We start from the raw sequence: 27136 nt of genomic DNA, 5'->3' as shown, positions 1-27136 counted from the left end.
CCATCATAAATTTGTAACCTGACAAAGACATTGTCGTATAGGAAAAGTATAGACTAATTTTCTTCATAAACATAGATGTAAAAACCCTAAACAAAATATTAGCACACTGAATAAAGTAATATGTGAAAAGAGTAATACATGATGACAGAGTTAGGTTTATTCCAAGAAAACAAGGAATTGATACAATAATCCTAAGATTTATATGGAAATGCATTTGAATTTTGACAAAGGTGGCACTATATGGCAATAGAGGAAGAATGGTTTTCAACAAATGGTGCTTGGTCAGTTGGACAAAAATGGAACTTGATCCTTACCTCATACCACACACACAAAATCAATTCCAGGTGGGATTATAGACCTTAATGTGAAAGACATCATCAAGAGACTGAAAAGGCAAATGAGAGAAGATATTTGCAAAACATAACTGAACAAAGTGCATATCCACATTATATCAAAAACTGTGCAAGTCAACGAGAAAGAGATGGATAACACAATAGAAAAATGATAAAGAAGTCTGAGCAAACACTTCACAAAAGAGGACATCCAAATGGCCAATAAACAGATGAAAAAAACCTCTACTCAGTCATCAGAAAATACAAATTTAAACAACAATAAGATAACCAAATGCCCACCAAAAAGACTAAAGAAAAGTCTTATCAATACCAAAAACTGACAAGAATTTAGAGTAATGGGAACTCTCATCATTGAAGAAAATGTAAATTGGTACAACCACTCATTAAATAGTTTGGTGTTATCTATTAAAATTGAAAATACGCATTCCCTGTTACCCAACAATTCTACCCCTAAATGAGTGTACCCTGAGAAATGCCTGAACATGTGTACCAGGAGAAAAATAGAAGAATGTTCACAGCAGCATTATTTATAATAGTCCCAAACTAGGAAAAACCAAAGTGTCCATCAATGGTAAAATGGAAAAATAAATTGTAGCATATTCATGTACTGAAATACTGTACAGCAGTAAAAATGAATAAATCAGAGTTTAATGAAACAATACGGGCACATCTTAATGTTTATCTTCATATAATATTGAATGGAAGAATCCAGATATAAAAACAATACATTCCCTAGTGTTGGAGTTGCATATTTTGTTGGTGGAAACTACATATAAAGAAAGGCAATATCAGCCCAGAACTAAAACAATTTCTGAGTCCAGCTCTTACAGACAGGAATTGGACTGGACTGTGGGACATAAAGTGATACTCATGAGGAGTGTGCCTCTTAGCTTGAGTAGATACTAAAGAGACTAAATGGGCAGCTTCTGTCCAGAGGTGAGATGGGAAAGCAGAGAGGGTTAGGAGCTGGTTGAATGGACACGAGGAATCAGGGGTGGACGGGAGGAGTGTGCTGTCACAGTATAGGGGGAGCAATTAGGGTCACATAACAGTGTATGTATAAATTTTTGTATGAGAGACTAACTTGAAATGTAAACTTCCTTTAAACTACAACAATAAAAAAAAAGGTGAATGTCTTAGTTACCTAGTGCTGCTATAACAGAAATACCCCAGGTGGATGGCTTTAACAAAGAGATATTTATTCTGTCACAGTCTAGGAGGCTAGAAGTTTGAATTCAGGGTGCCAGCTTCAGGGGAAGGCTCCCTCTGTCGGCTCGGGGAAAGCTCCTTGTCGTCAGTCTTCCCCTGGTCTAGGAGCTTCTCAAGCACAGGGACCCTTGGTCCAAAGGATGGCTATTCTCCTGGCTCTTGTTTCTTGGTGGTATGAGGTCCCCATGTCTCTCTGGTCGCTTCTGTCTTTTATATCTCAAAAAAGGTTGACTCAAGATGCGACCTCATCTTGTAGATTGAGTCCTGCCTCATTAACATAACTGCCCCTAATCCCACCTCATTAACATCATAGAGGTAGGATTTACAACACATAGGAAAATCACATCAGGTGAAAAAATGGTGGACAATCACACAATACTGGGAATCATGGACGAGCCAAGTTGACTGACACATGTTTTTGGGGGGACACAATTCAGTCCATCACAGCGAAGAAGTGATTACTGCCAAGGTCAAGATAGTGCTCCTGTGTGGGAAATGGGAGGCGGTGTTAGTGGTAAGAGGCACTTGCAAAACTTCTGGAGCCTGGCAGGGTTACATAGGTACATGGGTGTTCACTTTATATTAACTTGTCAAACTGTACTTTTTATGTTTTATGCACTCTTCTGTATGTGTGTCATATTTCACAATGAAAGGGAGAAACAACAACAAAAACAAGCAAGTGATACACCAGTGTTCATTGCAGCACTATTCACAGTAGCCAAAGATAGAAACAACCCAGATGTCCATCAGTGGATGAATAGATAAACAAAATGTGATATATCTATATAATGGGATATTATTCAGCCATAAAGAAAAACAAAGTTCTGATACATGCTACAACATGGATGAATCATGAAGACATTATGTTGAATGAACGAAGTCAGACACAAGAGGACAAATGTCTTATGATCCCACTTATCTGAATTATCTAAAATAGCCAAATGCACAGAGAGCAAACTTTGTTAGTGGTAACCAGGAATTGAGGGGAGGGGAAATGGAGAGTTATTGCTTAAGGGATGCTAAGTTTCTGTCTGGGGTGATGAATTTCTTGGAAATGGACAGTGATGATGGTTGCACATCATGGTGAATGAGATCAATGTCACTGAATTGTAAACTTAAAAACGGTTACAATGGCAAACTTTTGGTTACATATATTTTACCACAATAAAATTTTTTGAAAAATTGAGTTGTTCATATGAGACTAATGCATGTTACTGAATGTATGTTTTACTTCAGTAAAAGTTTAACTGAGACAAACAAAAAAAACAAGCAAATGAGACAGCTGATAAGTGGCAGATTTCTTGACTTCAGGCTCTTGGCCCCACGGTTTTAACCACTACACTCCACTCTCTTGCAACATAAAAAAATAAATGAAACAAAAACCAAAAACCAAATTAATTTTCTCCCCCCCACCTTCATCCCTTTCCAATGTCACACCTCATTTTCTCTTTTTTTTTAATCCAACAAATATTTATTTTTTATTTTTTTACAGGTTTGTTATTGTTGTTGTTGGGTGCCGTCAAGTCAATTTCCACTCACAGCGACCCCACGTGACAGGGTAGATCAGCTCCCTAGGGTTTTCTCGGCTTTAATCTTTATAGGAACAGATCGCCAGGTCTTTCTCCTGTGGAGCTGCTAGATGGGTTCGAACAAACAACCTTTTCGGTTAGCAGCCGAGCACTTGACTGTTGCGCGACCAGGGCTCCTTTTTACAGCTTTAATGAAGTATAATTTGTGTACAATAAATTGTGCATATTTAAGGTGTACAATTTGGTGAGTTTTGACAAATATACACATCTACAAAACCACCACCACAGTCAAGAAAATGAACACACCCATCTCCCTCGAAAGTATCCTTATGTTCCTTACTATCCATCTCCAGGCAAACACTGATCTATCTACTTTTTGTCGCTATAGGTTGGTTTGCCTTTTCTAGAATTTTATATAAAGGGACTTGTACAGTATGTACTCTTTTATGCTTGACTTTTTACACTCAGTATACTGACCTGTAAGGTCGCTGAGTTGGCATCAACTCGATGGCAACGGGTTTTTTTTATGGGTGGTGTGTATCCCTGTTCTTTTTATAGTGGAGTGTATGTATAGACCAGAATTTGTTTATCCATTAACCTATAGGTGGGCATTTGGGTTGTTTCCGGTTTTGGGCTATTACAAATAAAGCTATGATGAACATTTGTGTATGAGTCTTTGTGTGAACCTGTGCTTTTATTTCTTTTGGGTAAATTCCTAGGAGTGAAATGGCTGGGTCATAGAATGTGCTAGTAAACCGACTCTCTGAAAAAAATACAAGTCCTGATTTATATCGTTTGCTGATTTCCCTGGTGTAAATATTTTCTCTCTAGCTGATTTCAAGCTACCAATGGTTTAATAATGGGTTTGCCATTTTTCTGAAAATTTAACAATTGGCTCTTGTGAGCCAGGACAGGCTGGCTCCAGCACATCTCTAATCACATGGTAGGTGTATGTTTAAGTTTTAAAGAAACTGCTGTTCGAAAGTGATTGTGCTATTTCACATTCTTACCAGCACTTTATATGGTTTGTATTATGTTTTTAAATTTTAGCCATTCCGATGGCTGTGTAGTGGTATCTCGAGATATAGTTCACATTTCATACGATTCACCCATTTAAAGTGTACAGTTCAATGGTTTTCAAAAGCGTATTTACAGAGTTGTGCAACCATCACCACAATCAATTTGAGAACATTTCCATTACCCCCAAAAGGAACCTATTTTCTGGCTGTTATAAATGGTATTTTAAAAATTTCAATTTCTGGTTGTTCGTTGCTGGTATATAGACATACAGTTGATGTTTCTATATTGACCTTGTATCCTTCAACCTCTGCTTATGTGTCTTCCCTCTGAGTCAGACTGGGAGCTCCTTGAAGCTGGGAGGGACTTTGGTTGATTCATCTCATGTCCGCCAGGGCCCAGCCCAAGGTCTGGCATGTAATAGGCATTGAATGTCTCAGGGACGGATGGATGGATGGTGAATTGTGCCTGTATTTGTCACAACAAGTGCTCGTGCAGGGACCGAACCAGTCTGTTTTTGTTTCTGAATCTACTTCAACTTTCTGCATGCCACAGAGGTCTGCATACTGCTGAATGTCACTGGTAGACCATAGTCTTCAGTGCATGGCAGGCATTGTGCCAAGCTCCTTGCATGCATCCTCTCACTAACCATGCTGTGCACCTCATCTCCCACCTCTCCCTGTCATAAAGCTCTAACCACTTTCATCTCCTTGTTATTCTTCAGATATGCTAAACAGACTACCCTCAGAGCCTTTGTACTTTCTTTTCCCTTTGCCTGGAACACTCTTCCCTCAGACACTTGCATGATCTGTTTTCTTACTTCCCTTAGGCTTTTGCTCAAATGTCACCCCCTCAAGAAAGCATTCCTTGACCACTCAGCTAAAACAGCGTTCTCCTTCCCTCTTAACCTTGCCTTCTCTGGATAATATAGCATGCTCAGTCTTCAACATTGTTAAATACTCTTTTCCATCCTCATTTTATTATCTGCACCATATTCTAGGGAGGTGCCATGTTTTGTTAGTATAATGGCACATTGATTGAGCACTCATGTCTGCCAAGCAGATTGTTGAGTACATTGATTCGTTTACTTCATCCACACAACACCCCATGAGGTAGGGGCTTTTGTCTGAGACAGGTTCAGTTACTTGCTGACATCTCCATGGTGCTAGTCCATTGTGCTTCCCCTCTGGTCTTGTTGCTTTGGATGAGGGGTGCCAAGATGGGGCTGTGTGCGAGTCTGCTCGACTCCCCGTGCTTTTCTTCTTTTCAGTTTCGTAGGTGACTCTGACAAGCTTCTTCACATCCAGGTGGAAGATTCGCTGGAAGCCAACATTTCTCCCTTTTTACGCCACCTCTGTCACTTCATCGGTAAGGAACATTGTCTAACCAGGTAGCAACTGACCTGGGCCTGGGGGTGGAGGGACTGCAGTACCTCTTCTACTACCTATTCCTGGTCCGTCTCCCAGAGCTCAGGCGTGGCTGGCCAGGAGTGGACCCCAGGCCAAGCCTAGCTTCTCCGGAGCCTTCAGCAATATGGGTAGCCATGGTGTGTGCTTCTGGGCAGTGGAACCAAACAGGAACACCAGACTGTGGATCCAGAGCCCCGGGTTCTGGCCCTGGCTGGACCACGTCATGGTGCCTGTTTGCCCGATGTGAGGTAAGAGTGTCGACAACCTGATGGCTACGTATGTTCATGGAGGCCTGCTCTGCACTGGGCTCTGGGGACCCAAAGGTAAATCACACTCCATCCCTGCCCTCCTGTCTGTCAGTGAGGTGAGGGTAGGGGTGGAAGGAAGACTCCAAAGCCCCTCCAGCTCTGACTTTAGGATTCTGAATGTGTGTACCAGCTCCCTTCTGCCCTCTCACCATGCACGAATGGTGCCCACCAGTATGAGGGTGAATTTTTCAGTCATTCTCAGGGTGCAGATCTGCCCTCAGAAAGCAAGATCCCTGGAGAAAGCGAGGGGGACTCAATTCAGAGGCCCTACCCCATGACTGCCTGCGTGGTGCCAACACATCTCCAGCCTAAACCGCTGCAGGAGGGCTGGAGAATGGCATTTGGCCCAAATGTCCAGTGTTTTATTGGGTCTTATTTGCCCAGTAGGTGTCAGCTACCACATAACTGCACCAGAGAATGTGACTTGCCATGTGTCCCACCATGTGGTGGCGAAGCCACATGGCACAAAGAGGTCCCTTCTCCAGCCTCACCTCACTGTGAAGCTCTGTGCCTCAGTTTCCTTACTCGTAGGATGAGATGGCCCTAGTCATCTAAGTCCTCCTTCAGCCCTGACAGTCTGTAACTTGGGCTTGGTGTATTACCTTCTGTTCTTGGGGGTTCCAGACCAGCCTGAGGATGCCAGCTTAGATTCCCTTCCCACATCTCACTGGGTGAGCCTTATAGCCTTGGGGGCACTGTCAAGTGTGATTATAGCTGGCATTTCTATGCTAGGCACAGTGCTGAGCACAGAGCAGAAACCCTATGAAGTAGATAGATTGTTATCCCATTTTCCAGGTGAGGAAACTGTGGCTTAGAGTAACATGCCCTGGTCCCACCACCAGTGTCTTAGTCATCTAGTGCTGCTATAATAGAAATACCACCAGTGGATGGCTTTAACAAATTTATTTTCTCACAGTCTAGTAGGCTAGAAGTCCAAATTCAGGGCATCAGCTCCAGGGAAAGGCTTCCTCTCTCTGTCGGCCATCTCTTCAATCTTCCCCCAGACGAGTAGCTTCTCTGCGCAGGGACCCTGGGTCTGAAGGACACGCTCTTCTCCTGGCACTGCTTTCTTGGTGGTATGAGGTCCCCAATTCTCTGCTTGCTTCCCTTTCCTTTTATCTCTTGTAAGATAAAAGGTGGTGCAGGCCACACCCCAGGGAAACTACATTGGATCAGGGGTGTGACCTTAGTAGGGGTGTTACAATCCCACCCTAATCCTCTTTAACATAAAATTACAATCACAAAATGTGTGACAACAACCGCATAATACTGGGAATCATGGCCCAGCCAAATTGATACACACATTTTTTTGAGGGGACATAATTCAATCCATGACAACCACTGAGTGGCAGAGCTAGGATTTATACCTAGGCCATCTGGCTCCAGAGACTATGGATGGCTCTTAACCATATGCTACACCGCCTCTGTAAGCATCCAAGTGCCCTTGGGGGACAATTCATTCATCCCTTTCTGGGAGGCCAAGTGGTAGCAGAGCTTCTTGGGTAGAAGCCTGGAGAGCTGAAGAAGAGGCCTTTGCATGATAGGCCTGAATGCCCATGTCTGATTCTCTTGAACTTCCATTTAGATGTGAGGACCCTCACTTGTTGGATAATGAAACACTGGCCTAGAGAGTCACGTGACTTGGCCAGGACATGTGCAGGTTCTGGACTCACTCTTGGTCCACGGGCCCACTGAGGCCAGTTGTCTTACAGCAAACCTGGCCCACAGTGAAGGGGCCATGCATGATCCATCCACTCTTCCTCTTCTTGCAGACATTCACCTTGAGCTTGACTCTGTCATCCTGGTCTTTTCCAAATTGGGCATCAGTCGCAGCTGTGCGGCCATCATCGCCTACCTCATGCACCGGCATGGGCAGACCTTGAAGGTACAAGAATCCAGGCTTGGCCCACAGCCACCCCAGGAGGTGGGGTCAGAGCCGGACCTGGGAGGAACAAGGCAGTAGCACTGCCTGGGGGTCCTGTTAGTGGGTGGACAGGGCAGGGGTCAGGGAGGGTGGCTCCAGGTCTAGGGCTCTGCCCAGCACACCATCCCCAAGGGCTCGAGGCCTGGGCTATGACCCTGCCCTGTTGTCCAGGAGCTTGGCACACAGGGCAGGCCCAGGCACTCAAGCTATGTGTCTTCCACTGCCATTAGTCTGTCTACTGCATTTGTCCAGCACTCTGCAAGGGAGGCAGCACCTGGCCGCAGCTTGGAGTCCAGGATTTCAGTGCAGCAAGGCTCTCAGCAGGCACCAGTCCAACCATCTTCTTTTACCCGTGAGGAGAGCAGGACCTAATGAGGGGAGGGAAGCTGGGAGCCATCACAGCAAACTCGGTGGGAACTCTGGGCTCCTGACTCACACTGCAGGGCTCGGAGGGTGGGGAGCCTTGCCTCATCTACAGCTTGTTCGTGGTTTTAGAGGGCTTGGGTAGGACTGAGAAGAACGTTTGCCCAGGGGTGTGTTTTGATTGAGTAGGAGGGATACAGAGCGACCATGGCCACAGCCTACTGGTCAGTGGTTTTGGGTGTCAATCCAGCATGCTCTCTGGAGTACAGTTGCTAGAGTCTTGGATGCAGACTTAGAGGGTATGGAGTTGGAGGATGTGAGGCCTAAGTCCCTGGTAAACTTTCTGGAGCTTCACGCTGGGGTCGCTGCCTGCTTGAGGACTGTTCTGGCATGCACTGGTATGTGGGGGTGATGTTGCTGATGCATTGGGTAGAGGGCTGTGCTGTTGCTCCTGTAGAGATGCCTCCCCAGCCACCTCCCCCAGAATCGGCTGTCCTAGGAGAGGCCTCTTCAGGGCCTTGCTGGTATTCGGAGAAGGTGGGAGCTGGCAGAAGTACACCTCTCCAGCTTGGTTGGAGGCAGAGCTTGCCCACCAGCAGGGATCTGAGAGCTCCACAGCTGAAGCTCCCCTGGAGTTTGTACTGCTGTGGTCCTTGGCTTCCTTGTTACTCACAGAGAGGGTCTGGCATAAAGGCCTTCAGAACTCTCCCTCCTCTGTTTCGTGATGGTCACCCACTAGATGTGGACATTAGCCACTTTCCTAATCCTTCCAAGCAAACTGCAGTCCTCTCTCTGGCCACATCCAGAACAGAGGTCACAGGCACTTGCCAGAGTCAGCTGGCAAAGAGCAAAGTGAGAAGGAGGCTTCTCCCATGTGGCTCCTCCAGGTTCTGCAGCAAGGGTCCAGCTGTCACAGTGATAGGCACAGACAGGCCCTAGTGCGTCCGCAGAGAGATGCACAGTGCTTTGCACTGTGGGTGGTCAGGAGCTCGGGGTCGCTGGGGCCCAGGCCATCTGCTCTCAGGAGCAGTGTGGTGTTCCCTTCCTGGGGCAGCAGTGTTCCCCCTTCCCTGAAGAGAAGTCCTGTTACTGGGCACTCTGCTGGAGATGCCTTCTTGATAACTCTTGACCATGAAAGCTGTGTCGCCCCGGAGCTGTGGGGCAGGGAGGCTGCACTGTGGTCCTGCTGGGTCCTTTCTGGACTGAGCAAGTCCCATAGCAGGGTTAGCTTTCCCTGCCACCGTGCAGTATCCGAGGTCATAAACCCAGCTGAACTGGCTCAGCTGTGCTGCTTCTGGGCCCAGGCAGAGGTTCCTCACCTCCCAGCTGCTAATTATGGCTCCCTCAGTGCACTGCGGACAGCCCTGCTCTGCTGGCTGTCATTGGCTCAGCTGTGGTGATCAGCGTCTAAAGGCCCGGCAAGGAAGGGTGTGTGCCACCCATCAGCCCAACATACAGCTGCCCAGGGCTTGTGGCCCCACCGCTCCTCAGGCACAAGGTCAGCCCTTGGAATTGTCTCCTCCCTCCTGCACTCTCCCCACCTCTGGGAGGGTGGGGGTCGAGGAATGAGCTGGGAAGAAGCTGGAACCCAGAGTTGGCTAGCACCCAGAACCTCCCATTACCCCTGACTTGGGCTTTCAAAGCTTTTGGTGCAGAAAGTTAAAAATCTTGCTTCCAAGACTGTATGGGATCAGAGCCACCACGCCCAGAAGAAATCAATTTCAGTGCCTGTAAACTGCTAGGGGTTGCTTTGACCCTGAAAGAGAAACAAATTCCTAAGGCACTGTGATAGCTAGAGTTGGAGTGCTACCCCTACTACTAACAAAGACATACGATAGCTCTGCGGCATAACGTACTATTATTTTCCCCATTTTAGGGGAGGCATAGAGGCGGTGGAACTTACCCGAGGCCCCACAGCTGTAAATGGTGGAGCCGGGATTCAAAGCCAGATGCCACCTCTCGAGAGTCTGGACTTTGAACAAGGCACTGACAAGGCAGGGACAGCGCCGGCCTGGCCATCTGAAGGATGGGCCGTGGGCTGGGCTCTGCCCCTTACCAAATGTGACCTGGGGCATGTCCCAGACAAATAAAGGAGCCCAGTAGCATCTGTTTTTTGTTTTTGTTTTTTTTAAATTGTGCTTTGGATAAAGGTTTACAGAGCAAATTAGTTTCCCATCAAACAATTAATACACATATTGTTTTGTGACGTTGGTTGCCAACCCCGGGACGTGTCAACACTCTCCCCTTCTCAACCTTGAGTTCCCCATTTCCATTCATCCAGCTTTCCTGTCCCCTTCTGCCTTGTCGTCCTTGGCCCTGGGCTGGTGTGCCCATTTCATCTTGTATACATGACTGAGCTACAAGTATTATTTTGTTTGTTTTATGGGCCCGTCTAATCTTTGGCTGAAGGGTGAGCCTCAGGAGTGACTTCGGTACTGAGTTAAAAGGGTGTCGGGGCCCATACTCTTGGGGAGTATCTGTTCTTCTGTCTGTTAGATGTGCTGTGAAAGTTGCAGCAAATGCTTTGTGGGCTGGAACTAGCGTGTGTGTGTGTGTGTGTGTGTGCGCGCGCGCGCGTGTGCGCGCGCGCATGTATGGAGGGGGCGGGGAAGAAGGGAGGGATTCTGAGGACTTCGTGAACCTTACTTCTGCACAGCTGTGTCCCCTGACACCACTTTTGGCTTTTACTTTTTCCTCTGTCCTTGGTCCAGATGGAGACCAGCTCGTCACCTCCTCCTGTGCCTTAGGATGGACACCTAAAAGCAGTAATCTTTAGTTTTTCCTTCTCCAGAGAATTTGACCACAGTCTCTTCACCTTTCCATTAATTCATCACCCACACACACTTTGTTGAGGGTGGATTCACAGATGTTGCCTCAGTCTCCACACGAGCCCTCTGAGGAAGAAATCATTTCTGTCCCCATGTTCAGAAGCAGGTGCAGAGCCAGGACTCCTGACCCTAATGAGTTAGCCCCCGGCTGCTGCTGTTTCTGTGTCTGCCCTCCTGACCCTGACCACGGTAGGAAGGGCCGGGACCAATCGTGATGTCCACTCTCTCCCTCCGTTCACAGAGGTCCTGGAACTACGTCAAGAAGTGCAAAGGCAACATGTGTCCAAACCGGGCCTTTGTGAATCAGCTACAGCTTTGGGAGAAGATCGTCCTTGGAGACTTTGTCACAGACATCTCGGATCTGCTCTACTGATCTTCTCCAAGGCCAGCAATGGGTCCTGAAGACTTCCTTTGGGGGCTTCTTGTGGGGAGCAGGCCAGGCTGTGTAAAGGGGTTGGTCTGGAAGGAGAAGGCCTTTGCTGCCTGAAGCCTGTGTCAGCCTTCTGCAGTGGTTCTTCCCAGGCTCCTGTTCACTCTGCACAGCACGTGCTTCTGCTCGGCCCCCAGAGCCCCATCCCTGGGGCATCCAGGGCTACCTTCCACTGCACTTCCAAGGCCTCAGCGGGAAGAGCATCTGCTGCTGGAACAGCTGCCCACCCCTGACCCATGACTTGGACGTCCAGAGGCCTGCCTGGGAGGGGAGTTCCAGGGGCTCCCCCTGCCTTGTGTTCGTCCACAGGGGTTCACACCATGCCTGCCCATGAGCAGAGCTCCTCCAGCCCCAGAGATGCCAAGCCAAGTGCTGACCGTGGGCCCCAGACCCCAAAGCCTGTCAGGGCCTCCTGGCAGGAGGACACATCCTTGCCTCATCCTCATCCCTAATGAATTAGTCCCAGGCCGCTGCTGTTTGTGTGTCTGTCCCTTCCCACCCCCCACCCCTTGATCACTTGATACAGATTCCATTTCCTTGCTCCCACTCAATTCTGCCTGGCTATGTTTGCCAAGAAGAGATTCCTACCCCTCCCATCTCCCACATTCAGGTTCCTAGAAATTCCTCAGGACTCCAGGGAGTTGTTTTCTGAAAGCGCTTCCCCAGCGCTGCCATTACCCACAACAACCCCCGATCCAGGGGAGGCACAGACAAGGGAGAGGTGGGGAACTTAGGATATCCATCCATGAAGAGCTGTCCTAAAGTTCATTTAGCATACAGTCCCTGCCACCTGGGCGGGCCGGGGACTCTCTCTGCAGAGAGCTGGTTGGGGGCGGGGGGTGGGGGTGGGGAGGCTCCTCCAAAAGGAAGGCCAAGCCTTCAAGGAGACGTGGGGGTATTGCCAGAAGGGGAGGGACGGTCTGAGCTGGAGAAGCGCCTGGGGTGGCTGCAAAGCAGAGGCTCTGTCAGGGACCGCTTGTAGGCAAGGGAGAGCCACTGGACATGAGGATGAGGCTTGTGTTTTAGGAAGGGCAGTCTGGTGGCTGTGGGAAGGGACCGGAGGAGGTGGGCCTGGAGCGGGGAGCCGCAAAAGGAGGCCGCTATAAAAATCCAAGCTGAGAGAAAAGGCCAAGGACGAAAGTGTTTGAGGCAGGTATCACCTCTCTGGGCTTTGTTCACTCCCCAGCATAATGGCCAGGGCCCTGAAGGCTGCTCCACGCGGCTGACACAGCCTGAGGCGTCTAGGTGAGGGAGACCGCGGACCCCCACCCGGCGCGAAGAAAGCAGCCTGACTCACGTGGCCCCGTTCCGGCCCCGCCCCTAGCCCGGATTGGCGGGCGCGATGGGCAGGGCCAGAGCCTCACCGCCCCAGGCCCTTTTCTCATTGGTGGCCGCGGCGGCGCGAGCCCGGAAGCGGACGGGGGCGGTGGCTGAGGTGGCGGAGGCGGAGGCGCCTCGGGCCCGCCGGGGTTGCGGCTCCGTCCTCTAACCTCCGTTCCTCCGGCCTGCAGCCCGGCAGCCATGCATCCTTCGCCCCCAGGCCCGCTGGATGACTGCCTGCGGGACTGGGAGAATCTGCAGCAGGACTTCCAGAGCATCCAGGTGGGCGCTGCTTTGGGAGCCCATTGGCCCCGAGCCACATCTGTCTGGCTCGAGGTCAAGGGTTGGGCACCGGGGTCAGGCATCGGGGAACTCGGAGTCAGAGGTTAGGGGCCCTGGCGTCGCTCCCCAGGGCCCTCCGGGAAGTCTCGGGTTCCATTGTCCCCGGCTGTACCCTCCTGACGGCGTCAGATGAAGTGCCCGGCGGCAGCACCATTCGCGATGTGGACGGGTCGGGCGGGATCGCGCTTTGCCGGGCGGACCTCGACCCGCCCGCGTGCAGCTCCAGACCTGCCGGCCCGAGGGCCCCGCGCCGCCCTGACCCTCCGCACTGCCACCCCGTCCCCTCCCAGGAGAGCGGCCGCCTTCAGTCAGAGCCGGCTGGCCCAGTCTTGGGTCAGTCACTGAGCAGACATGCCTCGGGCGCCCACCTGGGGTGGGCCGGAGTGGCAACACTGCGGTCCCGCCCTCGGGCAGCGCAGCTGGGAGCCGCCCGGCCGGGGCCCCGGGCATGAATGGGAAGTTTCCTAGGCATAGGGAACAGCGCCCGCGAAGGTCTTTAGAAGGGAAGGAGATCCGACAGTCCCACGTGCGTGCCGCAGAGAGGGGGGAGAAGTGGGCGGGCCAGGCCATCCAGGGAGCTTTGGGTCTGGCTGGGATTTTAGTCCGTCTGAGGCCAGTGGGCAGCCACGGGAGGACTCGTCCAGATCTGGCTTGTAATGGCCACTGCGGCTGTTCTGTAGGGAGGCCAGGAGGACGAGTCTGCTGGCCTTGTCCAGGCAGGAGAGGCTGGTGGCTGAGGGTCGACCGAGGTGGGGATGGTAGCCTGGGCTGGGTTCACGAGGTCTGAATGGGTGTGGTGTCCCCTCCTGAGCAAGGGAAACAAGGCCCAGACAGGCTAGAGCTGAGGCCAGCAGGTGACTTCTTTAGGCCTTTGCCTCTCCTGGACTGCATTAAACTGCTTCCTGTCTTCCATGAAGCCTAACTGCCCCTTGGCCCAGCCAACCCTGTGGCTGCAGCACACATCTCCAAGTCCTGAACAGATGTCCCCAGCCTGGCCCTCAGCCCCTGCCGGCTTTCCTCATACTGCCCTTGCCCAACCTCCAGACTGCTCCTTCCAAGACTCATCTACAAGGGCAAAGTGGTTTAGGAAGCCTTGGGCCAGAGGTGATGGGGAGGGGTAGAGGGGACTGACCTAGCAGGAGGTCCCATGGGCGGAAGCCTGATGACCTTTAACCTGGGAGGAAGGTGTTAGAAATGTCTGCGCAGAAGGCATCTTGGGTAACCCTAATGCCCACTGTACTTGCAGGTTGGGTAGGTGGGAGGATCTGAGAGGGCCAGCTGGCTTCAGGATCTGTGGGCCTAGAGTCCAGACCCAGGGCAGACAGAGAGCCCCTGAATAGGGGTGGGAACAACTAGTAGATGGGTTGAGATGAAGAAAATGTTCAGGGAACTAGCATGTCGCTAGTGGTTGCTGGGGGAGGGATGCGGCGGGGCCTCTGGGCTTGCAAGAGGAGACCCCAGCCCCCTGCCTGCCGTGGGGAAACAGCAACCTCAGGGAAGTCCAGGGCAGGCACAACAAGTCCAGCCTCCTTTCTGCGGAGACCATCCCAAGGAGCCTGGGAGAGCCTGTGCTCCACCCCTGCCCAGCAGACACTGGCTCAGTGGCCCCCAGCCAGCCTGAGCTTTCCCCTCTCCTGGCCCCCAGGAGGCCCATCGGCTGTACCGCCTGAAGCTGGAGGAGTTGACCAAGCTGCAGAACAACTGTACCAGCTCCATCGGTCGGCAGAAGAAGCAGCTCCAGGAGCTGGGCCTTGTCCTGAGGAAGTTAGGACCGGTCCCGACACCTTGGGCTAGGGGTGGGGTGTCTGACCTGGTGGGGTGGGAAGGTTGGCGCTGACTCATGGACTGTCCCTGGGCAAGGCTTCTCCCCTCTGTGGGCCTCGTTTGCCCCTCTACCCAGCAGGTGTTGGGCGCAATATGTGAGAACTCCCTGCTCTGACCCAAAGTGACTTCTGTGGCTCCACCTGCAGATGCAAACCCTCCCTCCCGTCAGGGGCCAAGGAGGCTGTGCAGGAGCTCGAGAACCAGATCAAAGAGCGCCAAGGGCTCTTCTTCGACATGGAAGCCTATCTGCCCAAGAAGAATGGGTGAGGCTGCCCCCCAGCTCAGTTCACAGTCACTCTGGGAGAGGCCTAATGCTGGGTGCACCCTCTTCTAGGCCGTTCGGTCAGCAAATGCTCCCTGGACCAGTCTGGGCTGAGTAGTCAGGCCTGGTCCCAACCTCAGGAGAGACAGTGCACCAAGACAGGTGCTTTGTGGGCAGGTATAGGGAATGGTGGGAGCATCCACCAAGCCTGGGAGGTCTGAGAACGCTTCCTGCAGTGGGTGATGCCCAGTTGAGCCTTGAAGGATACTGGAGTTAGCCAGGCACACCTGGGAAGGAAGGGAACGAAGGCAGGGAGCAAAAACCAGAAGTGGCTCGAAGTGGCCAGAACTCAGGTGGGAGGTGAGGGGTGGGGGGCTACAGAGCGTGCATTTGCCCAGGAGGCAAGGGGGAGTGACGAGGTGCATTTAGAATGATGAGCTGCAGTCACCAAGGAGGATGGGAAAAGGGACAGCAGAGCCCTGGGCTGAGCAAAAAAATCCAGCAGAGTAGACTCAGGCTGCCCGGTGCAGGCAGCAAGACCACTGGGAGACAGCGTGTTCCAGAAAGCAGGGAAGAGTGGTCAGTAGCCGCCTGTCAGATGGCCCAGGGAGGTTAAATCTGATAAGGAAGGGAAGTGTTTCTGGAGGTTAGCGGCGACCTTGGAGAGAAGTGTTCCGTGAGTGCCGGTGGGAGTTGATACTGGGGAGAGCTGAGGAGCAGGAGGCAGCCAAGTTAAGGCAGCTCTCTTGGAAGCATGAGGGTGTATGTGTTGCTTCGTTTTTAGATAGGAAAAACTTGAGCATACTTCCTGCTGAGAGGAAAGGGTCAGCAGAGGGGAAAGTCTCTTGGTCTTTTGGGTGATGGAGGGAGATCTCTGGGAGTGTGGGGAGGACCGGGCATGGGCACAACTGAGGCAGGAGGTGGGACAGAGATGGTGGAGGGAGAGGTGGTGGGCAGAGGAGGATGCCAGCCACCATGCTTTGCTTTCTCTGTGACATTGCAGGTGAGGCTGGCGGTTGCAGACAGGATGGAAGGTTTGGGAGAGAGGATGGAACAGATTTGAAGAGGCTGCTACAGGGAGTGAGCCAGGGAGCTGGGTGGGTTGGCAGTGGAGGCTGGAGGCTGGCACTGTGTGTAGGGGGGTGGGACAGGCTTTTGTCCTTCACTGGTCTAGGTTTGAGTCCCAGCCCTGCCCCATAATTTCTGTAGCCTTGGGCAAGTCCTCTAGCTGATCTGAGCCTTAGTTCACTGTGGCTTGAGTGAACAAGAGCCCATGTATTGGGGTGATTAAGTGTTACTGTGACTTTCCTCTCACCTCTTGAGATTTCTCTGGCAAATATGTAAAGAGGCTGGGAGTGAGGGAATCATTGAGAAAATGGTTGAAGTGAAAGAGGGCTTTGGGGACTCAGCTGGTTTGGGAAAGGAGACCAGGGTCAAGATGCCTCAGTAAGGGGAAGGGTCCATGTCGGGGAAGAAAGGGGCTGACCAGCTGGGCATTCAGGGTCAGAATGCCAGCACAGCTCCCAGGTTCGGCGGGGTGGCGTTCTGGGTTGGGATGAGGCTCAGGACATGACCGTGGATGCGGCTCACTGAAACATACTCAGGGCTGAAGCTTCCTGGAGTGGAGGTGGTGAGGAACTGTGGGGTAGGTGATAGATGGTAGTCTCCCACAGATAAGGAGCCTACTGCCCGGGCCCACAGGGGCCATCTCGGGTATGGGAACAGCTTGTAGGGGATAGGGGACCTCCAGGGAAGACACAGGAGGGAGGGAGCTTGGTTTACCTTGGATTAGGATTTCGAGCAGGCAGGGAGAAAGGCTGGACATGAGTTTTTCCCAAGGAGTTGGTCTTCAGCTCCCACCAAGGTCAGAACCCTAAGCCAAGGTCATGGGGGTGATGACCCAGATCTGGCCGGGCCCATCCGGGGGCTCTGCCCTTAGGCTTCTCAGCCAGTCTGGGCCTCTCCTCACCCAATCTCCTTCTCCCCTAGGTTGTACCTGAGCCTGGTTCTGGGTAACGTCAACGTGACACTCCTTAGCAAGCAGGCTAAGTAATTTCTTATCATGGGCTGGGTCTCAGTTCTGCCCCGGACCCTGCCTGAGTTCTTTACACTCCACCCTAGCTTCCCTGGGGCTGAGCCATGGGGTCCAGGGGCTGCTCTGCATACTGCCTCCATGCCAGCCACCAAAGTGTGCCTGGAGCAGCAGCATCCCTCCTCAAGTGGAGGGGAGGGCGGACCCCCAGCATCCAGCCTGCCCCACGAGTCTGCCCACCCCTCAGGTTTGCCTACAAGGACGAGTACGAGAAGTTCAAGCTCTACCTCACCATCATCCTTATCCTCATCTCCTTCACCTGCCGCTTCCTCCTCAACTCCAGGTGGGTGTCCTAGCTCCAGGCTAGACCCTGTGCCCTCTTCAGGCTCTCTGGCACCAACCTTCTGTACCCTGTTCCCAGGGTGACAGATGCTGCCTTCAACTTCTTGCTGGTCTGGTACTACTGCACCCTGACCATCAGAGAGAGCATCCTCATCAACAATGGCTCCCGGTGAGTGAGGGCGGAGCCAGACCCACTAGCTCCTTGAGGGGAAGCGTCCCTGGAGCTACTCTAGAAAATGCGGGGGCAGGGCGTGCCAGTGGCCATTTGTGAAGCAGAAACTAGGCTGGGGCAGTGGTTTCTTTCCCCTTCAGCCTCACTCCCTGTCCCTGAGCACGGACCTTGGGGGCTAAGGGGGCCAGAGGAGTGATAGCAGCTTCCTGATCCAGGATCAAAGGCTGGTGGGTTTTCCATCACTATGTGTCGACGTTCCTGTCGGGAGTCATGCTGACGTGGTGAGTGGCTGCCAGGGCCTCAGCAGGCAGGAGCGGGGCAGGGAGAGGATGGCTCCCGAACTCCTGGCACACATCTCTGCTTTCTGCCTTAGGCCCGATGGCCTCATGTACCAGAAGTTCCGGAACCAATTCCTGTCCTTCTCCATGTACCAGAGTGAGTGTTGCAGAGTCCCTTCTCAGCTCTGGACTCGCCCGTGGGCGGGGGCAGGGAAAGAACTTCAGGCTCCAGGTGGTTCCTAATGCCCCCTGCCCCACAGGCTTTGTGCAGTTCCTGCAGTATTACTACCAGAGCGGCTGCCTGTACCGCCTTCGGGCCCTGGGGGAGAGGCACACCATGGACCTCACTGTGGGTGAGTTGGGCCTGGAACCCCAACGGGGAGCTGGGAAGGTAGGAACTTTCCTCTGCTCCCACGTGACGTCTAAGTGTGTGTACTTCTCCCCGGTGGTTCTGGGCCCTGACGCTTTCTCCTCCCAGAGGGCTTCCAATCCTGGATGTGGCGGGGCCTCACCTTCTTGCTGCCCTTTCTTTTCTTTGGACATGTAAGTGGTATCTGTGTGTCCCCGCCCATGTGTCTGTCCATCCTGAGCTGGCGTTGGGCTGGTGCAGGGACTAGATTCTACAGGCTAACACCCCCTCCTCCTCCCAGTTTTGGCAGCTTTTTAATGCACTGACCCTGTTTAACCTGGCACGGGACCCTCAGTGCAAGGAGTGGCAGGTGAGCAGGGGCTCCTGGGAAGGCAAGCGGGGACACCGGGCCGGGGCCCCAGTCCTAACCCATTCCTCCTCCCCTCCCCCCAGGTGCTCATGTGTGGCTTCCCCTTCCTGCTTCTCTTCCTTGGCAATTTCTTCACCACCCTGCGGGTTGTGCACCAGAAGTTCCATAGTCAGTGGCACAGGAGCAAGAAAGAATGAGGCTGGGGCTTCCCCTGTAGCCAGTGCATCTCCTACAGCAGTTTCCGGCCCTAAGGGGTTGCTTCGTCACATGTTGTCTGAGGGGTGGGAGGCGCCTCTCATGTAGGAGGGTCTCACCCACTCTCTCCTGGGTTTTGTGGGCTCTGTGGGCCCTGAAGGCTATGCTGGAGAGGAAGGCCTGGGTTTGTGTCCCAGCCCCTGCAGGGAGCTGGGGGCCTTAATAAAGGAAGAAGGCACAGGGGTGACTTGAGGTGTGTGTTCTCCTGAGGGTAAGTGGGCTTGGTCAGCTCTCGGTGCCACTGCGGCACAGGTGAAACTGCTGGTCTTTCTGATGTGAGCGAAGGAGGGCACCCCCACCCCCACCCCCCTTAAACAATCTCAGGCAAATACAGAAAACAGAACTTTATTCCAAGGGTCAGAGGTTATTTAAAATTATTTACACTCACTGAAAACCATGTGAGGGGCCAAGCCCCAGCTCAGCTGAGAGAAGGGTCCCTTCTGTCACAGCCACTGAGGGCCTGCGGCGTTCACAAGGTACAGGGCTGCCCACTCTTGGTCACGTGCCCTGGGCGGGGTTGCCTGGTGAAGGCGGACTGGCCAGCCTGGGGGTGCTGAGGAGGGCACATCTTGGGCCAGGAGGAGTCTTTGTCAGTGGGTCTGCCTCCAAGGAGACTGGTAGGGGGAGTAGGGAAAGTGATTACACGGGGAGCAAGTCTATAGGGGTGTGAGGTACAGGGCCAGGCAGGGGCTGGCAGCCCCTAGCTCCACACGTCCAGGGAGTAGCGGCCCTTGGTCATCAGCTTCTTGATGTAGTCCACAGCCTGGGCATGCTCCATGGCCCCGAGCTCAGCCACGATGTCACAGAAGGTGTTCTGCACGTCCCTTGCCATGTTCCGCGCATCGCTGGGGGCAGGAAGGAAGGAGGTGGCACTGGCAGCTGGGAAAGGGGCCACCCCTGGGAGGAGGCAGGGCCTAGATTCCTCTGCGCTCTGAGCCCCTCACTCACCCACAGACGTAGATGTGGGCACTGGCTTCGTGGATCAGCTTCCACAGGTGCTCCTTGTCTCTCTTCAGTAAGTGCTGCACATAGACCTGTGGGGGAGGGGCCGGGCTGGTGAGGCAGGGGCTGGGCCCCACCCTCCTGCCTGAGCAAGGCCTGCGCACTGCCTCACCTTGTGGGCCTGCTCCCGGGAGAAGGCCACGTTGAGCTGGGTGAGGGCGCCGTCCTTGTGGAACTGGGCCAGCTCCTCGCGGTACAGGTAGTCTTCATCAGACCGGCGGCAGCCATAGTAGAGCACCGTCTCCCCAACATCCTTACCTGGGGCAGCAGTGGGTGGATGAGTGTGGGACCTGTGCCCTGTCCCTATGCCCCTCCTGCCTGGGCCATGCACTTACCCTGCTGCTTCAGCCAGGCTCGCTCCTGGATGAAGCCTATGAAGGGGGCAATGCCAGTGCCGGGGCCCACCATGATGACAGGCGTGGAGGCCTTGAAGGGCAGGCGGAACTGGGACTTGCGCACAAATATGGGCACCAGAGCCTGGTGGCCGTTTTCCTCAACAGGCTCCTTGGCCCGCAGCCAGCTGGTGGCCACGCCCTTGTTGACTCGGTCAGTCTTGGTCTTGTACTCCACGACCACGGCACAGATGTGCACAGAGTTGGGGTGGACCTGGTGGGGAACAGGAGTGAGTGGCCCCCCCTTCCTCGGCGTGCTAAGGCCCCTTCCCATACCTGGGCAGTCCAGCCTGTCACCCAAGCCTAGTCACATAGCTGGTCCCTCCTCAGGCCTCCACACACCATTCCTGGTGCCTAACCTCAAAGGCCCCTTTCCAACAGCTTTCCTGACTGGATCTCAGCACCGGGGCTGGAGAGGAGTTAGCAATCTCCCAACCCAGCCCTGCTGAAGACACAGGCCTCTAGCCCAGGGCTGACAGACCAGTCAGGCCGGGCCTCCTGGCAGAGCTGGCAACCGCCCCCACCTTGGAGGACGAGGCAATAGAGTAGTAGCGGGCCTGGAGCCGAGGCAGCAGCTCACACAGGTGGTCGATGGGGGGCCGCAGGGACGGGTAGTCCTGCAGAATGGCCAGAATATGCCTCCGGGCCTCCACCACCCAGCTCAGGTACAGCTCCTGGGAAGAGACAGAACACGTACTGTGAGAAGTGGGACAGGCTGAAGTTGGGGTCTAAGGAGCTTGGAGGATGGCTGGGTGGCAGGTGAGCAGAGGCTTCTGGGAAAGCAAGCAGGAAGGCCGGGCCCCAGTCCTAACCCATTCCTCCCCACCCCCCCAGGTGCTCATGTGCCGCGTCCCCCTTCCTCCCCTTCCTTGGCAGTTTCTTCACCACCCTGTGGGTTGTGCACCAGAGATTCCCTCACGGCCTACGAGATTCTGGGCAGGGGGACGACGTGTCTGGATGTGGGGCGGGGGTGGCAGGTGTACCTTGCCCTCGCCCGAGGAGGAGGCCATCTTGCGCAGCTGTTCCTGCTCGCTGGGATCTGAGGCATACTGGGCCAGCTCATAGAGCACATTGGTGCGGGGTGGGTTGGTGATATCCAGGTAGTAGGTGAGGGCCGTGCGGTAGGAGGTGGGGCAGGGGAAGGGGTGCTTCTTGTTGGACTCCTCTGCAGGGAAGGAAGGCAGGATTTGGGGTACGTGGCAACCACCCAGGGGTGGGGGTGGGGTGGTGCTCTACAGGAAGGTGGGCCCTGTAGGCACTGGAAGCAGAGCTGGCTCTCCTTGGCACTTCCTTGGCCCTGGGGCCAAACCGCAGGCTTCGGCCAGGTGTTAAGTTTCAAGCTGGATCTAGTCTGTGTCTGGCCTGCCTGTGGGCTGGGCCTATCCACTGTGGGCGCTCCCTGCGGCCCAGCCCCCAGCCACGTAGCCCCACTATCCTCTCCACCTGGTTTAGCCACACAAGCGCTCAGTGGCACCCTTGCTGGTGTTTCCGCTCCTACCAGTCAACAGGGGGCCTTTCTGATACCACCACCACCACCCTGAGCAGACTAGAGCAGGCAGCATGGTGGGGAGCACGGTGCGGAGCATGGCAGGGAAGGGAGTGGGGAGCATCGTGGAGAGCATGGCAGGGAGAGAAGCATGGTGGGGAGCATGGCAGGGAGGGCAGTGGGGAGCATGGTGGGGAGCATGGCGGGGGAGGAGTGGCGAGCATGGTGGGGAGCATGACAGGGAGGGGAGTGGGGAGCAGGGCAGGGAGAGGAGGATGGTGGGGAGCATGGCAGGGAGGGGAGCAGGAAGCGTGGTGGGGAGCAGGGCAGGGAGCACAGCAGGGAGCATGGTGGGAGCATGGCAGGGAGGGGAGCAGGGAGCACAGTGGAAAGCATGGCAGGGAGAGGAGCGGGGAGAATAGCAGGGAGCAGGGCCAAGAACCAGCTCCACACTCAGATGGGTGACTGGACAAGGCACTCCCCTGGGGGCCCCTGTATTCCGATGACAAGTGACCTACTGCAGAACTGCTGAGAGGGCTGCTGAGGACACAGGGAGGGCCTGACCCAGGACAAGGTTCAGTGCTAAGGAGTTGAGTCTAGTTTTTGGAGAGTTTTTTCTATACGTAAATAAAGTATACAAATCATATATGGACAGCTGATGGTGGCGTTTCACAAATGGACACCTTGTATCCAGCACCCAGATCAAGAAGAAATGTGTTCTTAGCACCCTGGAGCCCTGTTGTGCTGGCCCAGAAACCAGGCTCTGGCCTTGCACCAGCCAGGGTGGGGGTGTGAGAATCTCATTTGAAGCTACACGTCTGCCTGGGGGAGTCTGCCGCCTGCAGCCCTCACTCTGAACAGCTCTCAGGCAGGCACAGGCCTGCCCAGAGGGGCTCTGACTCTCCTGGGTGGGCAAGTGAGCACCATGGCCTCCCCCAACAGGATCCTGCCTCTGCTGGCACAAAGGTCATGCCCCTTACAGAGCAAGAGAGTCAGACCCACGTGGGCGTGCACCTGTGCATGCACGCACACGCACTCACATCCACACCCACTGGGTGCCCACTTCTGGCACGACAGGTTCTAATATAAACCAGCCCCCTTTTGTGCTGTGTCTCTTGGGCTGGTTCTGGAACTGTTGAGAAGGAACAGGCAAGTCAAGGTTGCAAAGGAGAGAAGTGAGCAGGGGCAGGAGCTAGGCCCCAGGCGGTGGCCAGTGGAAGTGCAGAGGGGTTCACAGCAAGAGGCTGAGGCTGGCAGCTATGTCAGGCCCAGCAGAGGAGGGGAGGGTGGCCTTGATTCCCAGACTCACCATCAAGATTGTTCAGGGACATAATGACATTCAAGTCGGCACCCAGGATCTCACCAAGCTGGTTGACAAGGGTGGAGTCATTGGCTGGGTAAACAGCAACGTGGTCCCCAGACTCATACCTAGAAGGAGAAGTGAGGCTCAGGACAGGGGGGCCGGCTGGCTCCAACTGGATCAGGAGGCCCAGAGGGAAGGCTGGGGGAGGTGGTGGTGGCAGCAGGTACCTGATTTTAGAATCTGAGATGTCTAATTCCAAGTGCATGAGGTGCCGCTCAGTCCCCTGGTTCAGCTTCCGGTTGGTGGTAACTGTAGCCAAGAATGGATTCTTGGCATCGAAGGGACTGGGTGGGGAGAAGAGAAGCTCAGTGATTGGCTGGGTCTTTGATCTGAATCTCTCCATCCTGAAGGGACGCTTCTGGCTCCACAAAACACAGGACACCTGAGAGGGTTGGCCTGGGGCCCTGTGGGCCTCCAAGGGTCACATGGAAACTTCACGATTACATAAGGGCTCTCCCAGCCTCATCCAATCCAGTATTCTCAACCCTACAAAGTGGACAGAGTGAACTTATCGGTGTCCCCATTACAGACACAGACACGGAGGCTGGCCCCTAAAATATCCATGAGCTCCTCCATGCTCTCTGCCCACTGGGGGGCTGAGTGCAAAGGACCAGACCCCAGAGGATGGAGCCACAAGATGGCAGGTGCCTGATTCCCTGAATGACTGTGTGGAGCACAGCCCCCACTACCACCCTACATGCATTAGGCTGTAACATGAATAAGAAAGAATCTTTACTCCATAAAGTCAGGGAAACGCTGGGGTTTCCTGCTGCAGCAGGGCTGCTGGCCTTAAGTCTCAGTGGTGCAAGGACTGTCCTAGGGCTGGCTCCTGCAGGCCAGTCTGGACAATACCCAGGGATGACCAAGGCAGGGGCCCAAGAGAGGAACGCAGTGTTTTTGGACAAAAAACTCCAAATACTGCAGTAGATTTTCAGGAAATCTTTTGCCAAAGATCAACCTGGATATAGAGCCTAACTTGTTATGTCTGTGTGCAGGAACAGGTACGCGGTCCCTGCTCAGGATATGTACAAAGCAAAACATCAAGGCAAATGAACAAACTGAGCACATGCCAGCCTCCCAAAGGCTGTGCCTTCAACTGGAGAGTACCAGCTGGGAAATGGGTGGAGTCCCGAGGACCCTGCTCTCCTGGGAACTCCCTCTGCTCTGGGCCCTGTGCCCTCCTGTACAGTGGAGATGATGATGTAGGGGCCCCCACCCCACCCATTCCTGGACAAGGGTGGCGGTAAGGAGGCTCCATGAGGTGGGGTCTGGGAGGAAAGATCCTGGGGGGATACACAGGGGCCTCCAGCTGTTTGCCAGCCCCAGCTCCCTGAGACACGGGTGCACCAAGGGCTGGCCCCAAGCAGGCTCACTCTACTCACGGTTTCTGGTTCTCGTAGCTCTTCAGGCGGCCCATCTCGCCGGTGTACACTTTGGCTATGTCCATGTCTGTGTGGACCACAAGCTCGTACTGGCGAATGCTAGAAAGGGAGACAGAAGGTGAGGCCGGGTGCTGGTAGGGCTAGGAGGCTGTAGGGCTCAGTGCCAGGAGAGGAAGAAGGCTGCCCTCGGAGTCAGCGTGTGGAGAAGACAACGCAGGCTGCAGGGCTGTGAAACCCCACAATCCAGACTTGAAGACCGAGGCAGGAGAGGACCCACAGCAGACGCATGAGGATTGGGGAGGCAGGAGAGAGCAAGGAGAGGGAACGAGCGACGGGCAGTCTGGAGCCAGAGCCCAGGAGAAAGCAGGGCAGGCCTGGGAGTTCAGGTCGGGAAGCATGCTTCAAGGTGATTCTTCCTGATGCCCTGTCATTTTTAGGTAAAGCCCAAGCTCCCCTTACCCTGGGACCTGACACCCCCGCCCCCCGGCCCCCTGCTGATTCTGTGACGAAGCTTTTGCCAACCTCTTTCCTCATTACATCCCCACCCCACCAGCCAGCCCACCCCCTGGGATGGCTTCCCTCGGGTACCCACTCGCCCACAAGCCTCTCACCCAGACTGCAGGGGACATGCTCACCTAGACTCCTCTCCAGTGGCTTCTACCCCGAAGTGCTCACACACAGCAGGCCAGAACTGCTCTCGCCACGTGATAAAATCCTCCTCCAAGCTGGGGAAGGGAGAGAGAGAGCCGGGCTGTAGCAGCGGGACTCAGTGAGGGGATGGCTTCGTACACCCACAGCTGGGACGCTGGAATGGGCTGCCAGCCAGCTTGACCCCCTCCATCGCCCTCCACCAGAACCCCAGGGCGCACTGCACTCTGGTCTACCCGGTGATGTAAAACCAAGGCCTGGGGAGGGATCTAGAGGAGTGTCTACGCCAACCATGGAAGGTTTCTATGTGGGCTGGGCAGGCTGGGAGAAGATGCTAGAAAGCAAAATGGGTGACTTGGCAAAGGCTGTGGGCAGGGAGGGAGATTCCTGTTCCTTGTTGATTATGTCGCTGGGTTTGAGCAAGCTGACAGTGACGGCTTCACATTCCCCATCATGTCCTACAGCCAACTCCCTAACCCTGTGGCTCCTAGGACCTGAAAGGCTGGGGGATGGATGGGGCGAGGGCGAAGGGGCTCAGTGTGCAGGGCTGGGGTCGGGGGCACTCACTTCCCGTCGTCATCTCCCAGCCCCAGCTCAAAGATGCGACTTGCTCCCAGCTGCTCCAGCCGCTTGTCCACATACTTGCCCATCGCATTGAAGTGCTCGTAGGTCTTGTTTCCGAGGCCAAACACCTGCAGGGATGGGGTGGTGGGGGGCAGTCTGAGGCCAGGCCTCCAGCCTGACTGGCAGAGTCTGGGAAGGAGGTCGGCTTCCCCACAGCGCTGGCCAAGCTGCCAGGCAGCACCCATGGGCCTCACCTTGTACTGTGACAGAGTGGGGCCATCTTTGGCCCCTGGAAGCGGCTTTGTTTACGTGACCTGCAGCCTACAGGTTGTAGGGTCCAGGGTCCCCTTAAGCCTCAGCTGTACATGGCCAGCAGGGGGGCAGCTCAGCCCAGCTCGGCCAGCTGGTCACTCCAGCTGTCCTTGCCCAGCCAAATCTTGGTCACCCTGCCACACCTTTCCTGCCTTTAGTCTCTAGCCACGAATACCCTCCAGAACAAACTGGGGCTGGGGATACCAGAAGGAAAGCTTTCTTAGTCACTGGGGTCCCAGGGCAGAAGAGGGCCCCCAAATACAGTGTTGTGGCCATGAGCAGCCTGGGGCTCCTACTCACGAGCTCCCTGTCAGGCTCTCAGGTTGCAGCCTCCTGTCCTCACACCTCTGCCCGCCCCAGCTGATCAGAACAGGTGAAGAGCTGGAGGATTCCCAGGAGAGGTGCAGTGCCTGCCATGGGCCTACAGGAAGCCACTGGAGGAAAGACGGGTGACTCACCGCGTACTTGACCCCAGAGAGGTCCACATTGGCCTCCTGCAGCCAGTCGTAGAAGTCCTGGGCATTGTCGGTGGGGTCCCCCTCGCCGTAGGTTGCCATGCAGAAAACTGCCAGGGAGTTCTCTATCTCCGCCAGGCTGCTCAGGTCAGCCTGGAGAGACAGGGGCAGGGATCGGCCACTGACCATGACGGAGCCTGCCCTGCTCAGGTCTGCCCTAGCCAGGGGGTGCAGATGCGTGAGCCCAGGATGCCCTGTTGCAGCTCAGGACCAGGGATGTTCTGGGCACCAGGGCGGGGGTCAGGGTCAGAGAACCACTCCATCTGTCTGGAAGGTGTAACAAGGGGTCCAGGAGGGCTTCAGAGAGGAGGCTGACATTTGAGCCAGGTTGGATGGACAATTAGAAGTTTGTAGGGCTCAAGGGGGGTGGGTGCACTTCAAGAGGAAAGGGAACAGTAGGCATGGAAGAGCAGCGGTGAGAGCCTGGAGTGTGGGCAGTGCAAAGGCAGGGAACAGGCTGGGTTCCACCGCTGGCTGGCACTCAGGCCCTGGGAAAACCTTCGTTCCACAAAGTCCCTAAGGCACAGCATAACCGTGGATCCCACTAGAGTCTAAC

At 54.3% G+C, this 27136-nt stretch overlaps 3 protein-coding genes across 4 annotated transcripts in view; 2 read left to right on the top strand and 1 right to left on the bottom strand.

Moving 5' to 3' along the window:
• STYXL1 (serine/threonine/tyrosine interacting like 1) overlaps nucleotides 1-11313 on the top strand; it is a 55620-nt gene extending 44307 nt beyond the window's left edge. Inside the window, exons 7-9 of the mRNA XM_004385939.2 lie at nucleotides 5379-5476; nucleotides 7598-7710; nucleotides 11182-11313. Of these exons, the coding sequence (XP_004385996.1) occupies nucleotides 5379-5476; nucleotides 7598-7710; nucleotides 11182-11313 (343 nt within the window). The remainder of the gene's footprint in view (nucleotides 1-5378; nucleotides 5477-7597; nucleotides 7711-11181) is intronic.
• A 1452-nt stretch (nucleotides 11314-12765) lies between these two features.
• On the top strand, nucleotides 12766-19076 carry TMEM120A (transmembrane protein 120A). Of its 2 annotated transcripts, none has more exons than XM_004385938.2 (12): nucleotides 12766-12972; nucleotides 14678-14796; nucleotides 15003-15119; nucleotides 17108-17167; nucleotides 17398-17493; nucleotides 17572-17661; nucleotides 17880-17945; nucleotides 18038-18099; nucleotides 18203-18295; nucleotides 18421-18485; nucleotides 18593-18661; nucleotides 18745-19076. In XM_004385938.2, the coding sequence occupies exons 1-12, from the start codon at nucleotides 12892-12894 to the stop codon at nucleotides 18856-18858; spliced, it is 1032 nt and encodes a 343-aa protein (XP_004385995.1). In that variant the 5' UTR covers nucleotides 12766-12891; the 3' UTR covers nucleotides 18859-19076. The 2 variants fall into 2 exon arrangements, with proteins under 2 accessions (XP_004385995.1, XP_023596026.1); XM_023740258.1 differs by having other exon boundaries at nucleotides 12828-12972; nucleotides 14678-14828; nucleotides 15026-15119.
• Nucleotides 19077-19273: 197 nt separating this feature from the next.
• LOC101344901 (NADPH--cytochrome P450 reductase) overlaps nucleotides 19274-27136 on the bottom strand; it is a 32679-nt gene continuing 24816 nt past the window's right edge. Inside the window, exons 4-15 of the mRNA XM_004385937.2 lie at nucleotides 26524-26673; nucleotides 25757-25881; nucleotides 25177-25266; nucleotides 24542-24640; nucleotides 23327-23443; nucleotides 23106-23224; nucleotides 21294-21475; nucleotides 20835-20984; nucleotides 20254-20524; nucleotides 20031-20176; nucleotides 19865-19950; nucleotides 19274-19761 (exon numbers count right to left, since the gene is read on the bottom strand). Of these exons, the coding sequence (XP_004385994.2) occupies nucleotides 19617-19761; nucleotides 19865-19950; nucleotides 20031-20176; nucleotides 20254-20524; nucleotides 20835-20984; nucleotides 21294-21475; nucleotides 23106-23224; nucleotides 23327-23443; nucleotides 24542-24640; nucleotides 25177-25266; nucleotides 25757-25881; nucleotides 26524-26673 (1680 nt within the window). The 3' untranslated portion in view covers nucleotides 19274-19616. The remainder of the gene's footprint in view (nucleotides 19762-19864; nucleotides 19951-20030; nucleotides 20177-20253; nucleotides 20525-20834; nucleotides 20985-21293; nucleotides 21476-23105; nucleotides 23225-23326; nucleotides 23444-24541; nucleotides 24641-25176; nucleotides 25267-25756; nucleotides 25882-26523; nucleotides 26674-27136) is intronic.

Source organism: Trichechus manatus, unplaced genomic scaffold (genome assembly GCF_000243295.1).
Source record: "Trichechus manatus latirostris isolate Lorelei unplaced genomic scaffold, TriManLat1.0 scaffold00151, whole genome shotgun sequence".
In the NCBI taxonomy this organism is placed as follows: domain Eukaryota; kingdom Metazoa; phylum Chordata; class Mammalia; order Sirenia; family Trichechidae; genus Trichechus; species Trichechus manatus.
This window is presented reverse-complemented; position numbering and strand designations above follow the sequence as displayed.